This window comes from Sarcophilus harrisii, chromosome 1 (genome assembly GCF_902635505.1).
Source record: "Sarcophilus harrisii chromosome 1, mSarHar1.11, whole genome shotgun sequence".
Taxonomy (NCBI): domain Eukaryota; kingdom Metazoa; phylum Chordata; class Mammalia; order Dasyuromorphia; family Dasyuridae; genus Sarcophilus; species Sarcophilus harrisii.
In genome coordinates, this window is record NC_045426.1 from 260,269,237 (window position 1) to 260,275,236 (window position 6,000).

At 45.4% G+C, this 6,000-nt stretch overlaps 1 protein-coding gene across 2 annotated transcripts in view; it reads left to right on the plus strand.

Annotated features, from left to right (window-relative positions):
• TTYH3 (tweety family member 3) overlaps positions 1-5,572 on the plus strand; it is a 177,651-nt gene extending 172,079 nt beyond the window's left edge. Inside the window, exon 14 of one of the 2 annotated variants that reach the window (XM_003761538.4) lies at positions 4,918-5,572. In XM_003761538.4, the coding sequence (XP_003761586.1) occupies positions 4,918-4,989 (72 nt within the window). In that variant the 3' untranslated portion in view covers positions 4,990-5,572. The remainder of the gene's footprint in view (positions 1-4,917) is intronic. The other variant, XM_031941168.1, reaches the window with a different exon arrangement.
• The last annotated feature ends 428 nt before the right edge of the window (positions 5,573-6,000 follow it).

Consider the following 6,000-nt stretch of genomic DNA (forward strand, 5'->3'; position numbering starts at 1 on the left):
GAATCTGAGTTCAAATACAGCCTTAGAAACTTACTAGCTTTGTGATCTTGGGCAAGTCGCTTAGTCCCAATTGCTCCCCCCCCAAAAAAAAAAAAAAATAAGAGATATACTTTCAAGCTCATTTCTCCAAACCCTGTGAAACCCCCTGATTCCAACCTCCTTGTAGATTCTGCCTCCCTCCTACCTTCAGGCTCTCAGTTCATAATTCTGGCCTTTTCTAGCACATAAACTCCCTTTATTCTTGGTACCCAGGGAAAGAGAAAGGAAGTGTTACAGGCACTACAGCTCTGCTAACTCAGTGAGATTAGCCAGGTGTGACCTCAGATAAATAGAACTAAGGGCAAGTAGGGAGAAGGGGGGGAAAGAGAGAGAGACAGAGACAGACAGAGACAGAGAGAAACAAAGAGATAAAGAGAGACAGAAACAGAGAGAGAGAGACAGAGAGAGAGAGAGAAAGAGAGCTCACCCAGAGAAGGGCAGCCATGGGGAGAGAGGTGGGCCTTCCCCCCAGAGCCAGGGTGGGGTTGGTGTCGGTGCCATACTAGGTCACTGTCTGTTTCACATTGCCCATCTGTATGTCAGAAGGTCTGAGTTGCTCCCTCTTCATTGTCCTTTCCCCTAATTTTCTCCTACCTCTGTTCTCAACTCCCTCTGGATGCCATGGTCGCCTGCTTGGGTTGCATCTTGGATGGGGGCTCTGCTGGGTTGGGGGGCTCTCAAGGACAGGGGCTCCCCAGCTCCAGGGCACCTGGAGGTGAGCATGGGCAGGAATGCCAAGGGCTGGCCTGCCCTCTGCATGTTGCTGGTGCTTCGTGGAATGACCTGGCTCCATTCCTCCTCCCCCTTACCACTTCCTGTGCCATCTGCTCTGAGCGCTTCTTGCTTCTTCCTTACCCCCACAGGTGCCCTGGAAGTGCCTGGGCTGGGTTGGGTATTATCACCAGCCCCGCTGTGATGGGCATGCTATTCTAGGACTGGTCTTATATAGACTTAGTCTTTCTTCACTTGAGAAAGCAACTAACTCTTTCTAACAGCTGTGTTCTAATAGGAAAAATATTGGGCTAAGAGTGGGGAGCCCTGTGTTGAGTCCTGCCTCTGCTTCATGTGTTCTAATTACTTAGTTTTCCTGTGCCTCAGTGTCCTTTTCTATAAAAATGGAAATGATCCTTTTGGGGGAATATTTATGAAAGCAAAATGAAAAAAAATCTCTGTAAAAGAACTTTTGGAAAGTTATAAACTCACTGTACTAATGCAGTAGATGATTGGATTTGCTTTATTATTGGTGGAGGTTCCACTTGGAAGCTTTTCATTGTCTAAGGGGTTCCTTCCCCTTATGCATGCACAGAAACCTCCTTTGTCTTTGGCTTCATGTTATAGTCCATGATTCATGTTGTGGTCCATTGATAGCCCTCTGCAAGAGAGAACTGAGAGCCAGCCAGCCTGAGAAGTTCACATAGAGATAACAGCTAGTGGTCACAGGACTAGGCTTTTATGGGCTTTTTTCCTGGCATAGTCTATAAGCTGCTATTTCCTACATGGATTGCAGGCTGCAGACAAAACAAGTCATGCAAAAAATTACCTTTTCCAGCCACTGGCTTTCTTATCTCTATGATAGCCTCTTCCCTGTGCACAGAGTTCTTGAATGTCTATTCACCTTCTCCCCCATCATCATCATCCCAATGAGACAGTTGAGACAAAGTAATCTGGGGGTGACTTGATGGCCCTGAATTATTTAATTCAGAAGTTTCCATTTTATTAGTGGTTTCCTTTGACCCAGAACTACTCACGGGCAACAAAGTAGCCTATTAGGAACTTGATTTTATGCTTAATACCATTCAGCAGAGATGCAGTTGAAGGAGACTCAGGAAGAAAAGAAGGGAAAAGCAGAAGTCATAAACCCTACAAGAATTTATCATCCCTGAGTCACCCTAAGCAGACTAGTTGCAGGTTTGACCTCAGAGCCTACTGCTGGGTGAGCACAGAAGATTTCATAGGTAGAGTTTTCCTCATCTTCTTAGATTAGGGTTCTGGATTATAGCTGAGAAAGTTTGATTGTATCCTTGAGACTCCAGTCCGTCCATCCACCCATCCATCCATCCACCTATCCACCCATCCATCTACCCATGCATCCATCCATCCATCCATCCATCCACCCATGCATCCATTCATCCATCCATCCATCCTTCCATCCACTCATCAAGTGTTTACTAGTCCCACAGTAGCTCTAGCCACAGGGTTTTTTTTATAGTTAGGAGGGTGAAGTCCAACTTTTATTCTTTTAGCCATTGAAGCACAGAAGGTTTCAGGATATTTTAGATGTATGGTATTTGACTTTGTGGGAATCTTATCCTGCCTTTACTTTTCCACGAATCTGTTCGACATTGACTTAACAGAAGAGAGATAGGATTTATGGTCTTGTTTGTTTGATGTTTTTCTTATGGACTTGACACTTATTCCTTTCACCTAATTTGGGGGTCTTTCACATATTGTTTCAGGAGCATCTTTTTGATGGACTTTGACAAATTTCTTTGGGTTCCTTTCTTCTCAGACCTATCATGTCTCATCATGGGTCCATCTTCCTCTTGCTTGGGAGTGGTTTGTGTGGCCATCAGGAAGGACACCCTATCTTTTGCTTTAGCACAATTTAATCTCTTCCCCACCATTTTCATAGAGTCTGAGAAATCTAGGTCTGAAAGAAACCTTAGAGTCATCCAACCAAACCTCCTATTTCATCATAGCGGTATTCAAATGCTTGATCTCAGTTCCCTAGTTCCTTTGTTAGTCATAATGTCTCAGTCATGGAGGCATCCACTTTACCCTCAACCTTCAAGAAGGAGATTCTCCTGTGCTTGTTTTGAGTGTACAAGAAATAATTTCATCTTTTCTCTTCGTTTCAATAGCCTCTCTGATATCTAGTCTGTAACTTGATATACCTCCATAAACCTTGACAAAAGGCCAGTTTCCTGCATAAGATACTGATTACTAGTATGGTCCTCTCACCTTTTCTCTGCCATTTTCTAAATTTTGCTTCCACTTGGGTGATGCTCATTTTTCTTTGAGAAATAGAATCCTTTGAGCTTTCCACATGGCCAAAAAGCAATGGAATAGGGGCAGTGAAAGGAGGTTGTAGATTCTCTTCACCTTGGAGAACCTCAAGAAGAGAACAGGTTATTATCTGGCCTTGGTAGATTGTTGGGGGGGAGGGCGCTTTTCTTCTGCCTAAAGGTGAATGAGTTTGATCTCCTCAACTATAAGAAATTTCTTCCAGCATTTTAGTTCTTGACCTTTCTTTGTAAACTGCGGTATGAGACAAAGGAAAATGCTGGAGACAATTTTTCCAGGAATTATAGAATATTATCACAGCTCTGGACCAATGTGAAAGGAGTGACTTCTTGGGGCACTAGCTGATAGTTGTATCTTGCTTAAGAGAAATTTCCATGGTGGATTGGAGGGGAAGTATCTTCAGCCTTTCCCCTTTTCTTTTTCTGATGATATCTTTTTTAGGAATAATCTCAAGAAGAAACTGGAGGATATGAAAGAGTCATCTCTTCCATGAACTACAAGGGAACCACTATGGATATTTGGCCTGAGTACTGGAAGAGTGCCTTAGGCAATAATGTAAAAATTCCTTTGCTTATAGGCTTTCCCTATGTTCTCTGCTCTGAATACCCCATTATAGGGCACTGAGATTTACAACTGGAAAAGACCTCAAAGCTCATCTTTTCCAACATCCCCCTTTTATGGAAATTAAGGCCTAGAGCAATTAGATTATTTGCCCCAAGATCTCACTGGTGGTAAACATGGAGTGGAGTGAATCCAAGTCTTTTGACTATAAGAGTCTATTGCAGTCTCTTTTCCTCTCCTCTAGGAAGTCCTAGAAACATCTGAGGTTCCCCCAGTTTAGAGGCCAGAGTACTACTAGAAGTCAGGCCATTGCTTTCTCTTGAGTAGTCTTGCCTCTATAGAAGACTAGTTGTTTCCCTTACCAATATCTTTGCCAACTCCAGCACCTAGGTAGGGAGAGAGAGAAAGAAAAGAGGAGGGAGGGAAGAGGGAAAGAAGAAGAAGAAATAAGAAAGAAGTAGAAAGAAGAAGATAAAGAAGAAGAAGAAAAAGAAGAAGGGGAAGAGGAGGAGGAGGAGGAGAAAGGGGGAGAGAAGAGAGGAGGCAAAAGAGAATAAAACGAGAGGGGGAGAAAATGAGTGGGTTGGTCTCTATGGATTCCTACTATAAGGCACCAGAGCCTCCATCTTTTATCTGATAGACAGAGTATGGCCTTTTTTGCCCTTCAGGTGTGGAGATTCCAAACTGCCTCTAGAGAAGCATCATGGCCTAGTAAACAAAGAACTGGACTTGGAATGGGGAGAAGTTGAGTTCAAATCCTAATTGGTGTTTTCCAGCATATCTATAACCCTCCTTAGTGCCCTGGACAGTTAGTTCTCTAAGATTATGAATCACAGGGAAGGTCCTGGTCTTCACTAGTAGAGGAAATTATTGTCTGTTACTTTCCCGTACAAATGAAATGAAATTACAAGTCAAAACCTGTAACAATAAGCCAGAAGTACAACAAGCAAAAACTGTTCTGATTCTTCTGGGGCCCATTGTGGCCCCAGAACTCAGGAACTGAAGCCAAGGAGATTGTTCCCTTTGTGGGACTGGCAGGTGACTTTGATTGCTCTCCTTTGGGTGGAGGCTGACCCCTGGTAAGGAGGCTCAAAGGTGCCTGGGAGGGATTCAGAGGGTGACAGATATGCGGCTGTGGCTCTTGATGAGGCTGTTGTTGGATGGGCACAAAGATCAGGGACCAGAGCGCTGACAAAGCTGGGCTTGCTCCAAACACACACTCCCTCCCGACCAAGCTGTCACGACACTGATCTTTTGTTTCTGTTTTTTGTTTTGTTTTGTTTCTTCTTCTAGTACACCTCCAGCATGAGAGCCAAATACCTCGCTACCAACCAACCTCGCCCTGACTCCAGCAGCGGGCATTAGACACCGATCGCAAATGTGCCAACTGCCCCCTGTCCCCCGTGCTCCCTTGCCAAACCACTCTGCTTCCCTCCCTCCACTCCTCCTGATGCTGGCGCTGTACCTCCCGCTTCTGCTGCTCCCGGCATCTGGGACCCTGAAAGGCCAAGGACCGCCAGGGAATGAGCCCAGAGAGCGGGCAGGGGCTCCTGGAGCAGCCAAGGACTCACCTTCCAGCTGCACGAGCTGCACAGGCCGCGGGCCCAGATTCATGTGCTTCTTCCATAAGCCAGATGGGAATATTAATAGATCAGTTTCCTACTCCTCTTCCTCTGCCTCATCCATCTCTGTCCCTTCTGCAGAAGGAAAGGATGCTTTGGAGGTCTGGGCTCTGGAGTGATTCCTAACGGTGCTTCTCTCATTCATTCTGGACCAGCTTCAAGTTAGGAGGGCTTTGAGACCGGGGCGTCATTGTCCTGGTCAGGAAAACGGTCTCATATGCATCCTTTTGTGACCTAAACATACACGCACTGACTCAGATGTACACGTGCTCATGCTGACCCAAGCACCCTCATTGATCTAAATATATGTCCTTATGCTGACCAGAGAGATGCTCACTTTGACACATGTTTTTTTTGCCATCAAATATAAGCTCCTCTCCCACCCATGAGGGGACCCATACACACACTTTGTCTCTGTGTATCTCTGTTTTCCTGTCTCTGTCTCTCCCTCCTCCCCTGCCTCCCTCCCCCTTTGTCTCTCTCTGCTTCTCTTTCTCTGTCTCTCTCTATCTCTTTCTCTTTCTCTCTGTCTCTCTGTCTCTCTCTTTCTCTCTCTGTCTTTCTCTTTCTCTCTGTCTCTCTCTGTTTCTCTCTCTCTCTCTCTCTCTCTCTCTCTCTCTCTCTCACACACACACACACACACACACACACACACACACAGTCCATGTTCCCCAGCTCACCACTTTTAGCTTCTGGTTAGAGGCCTTACTCCAGAAAGTTAGTCTCCATCTATGGGGAGGTGGCTTATGAGTCT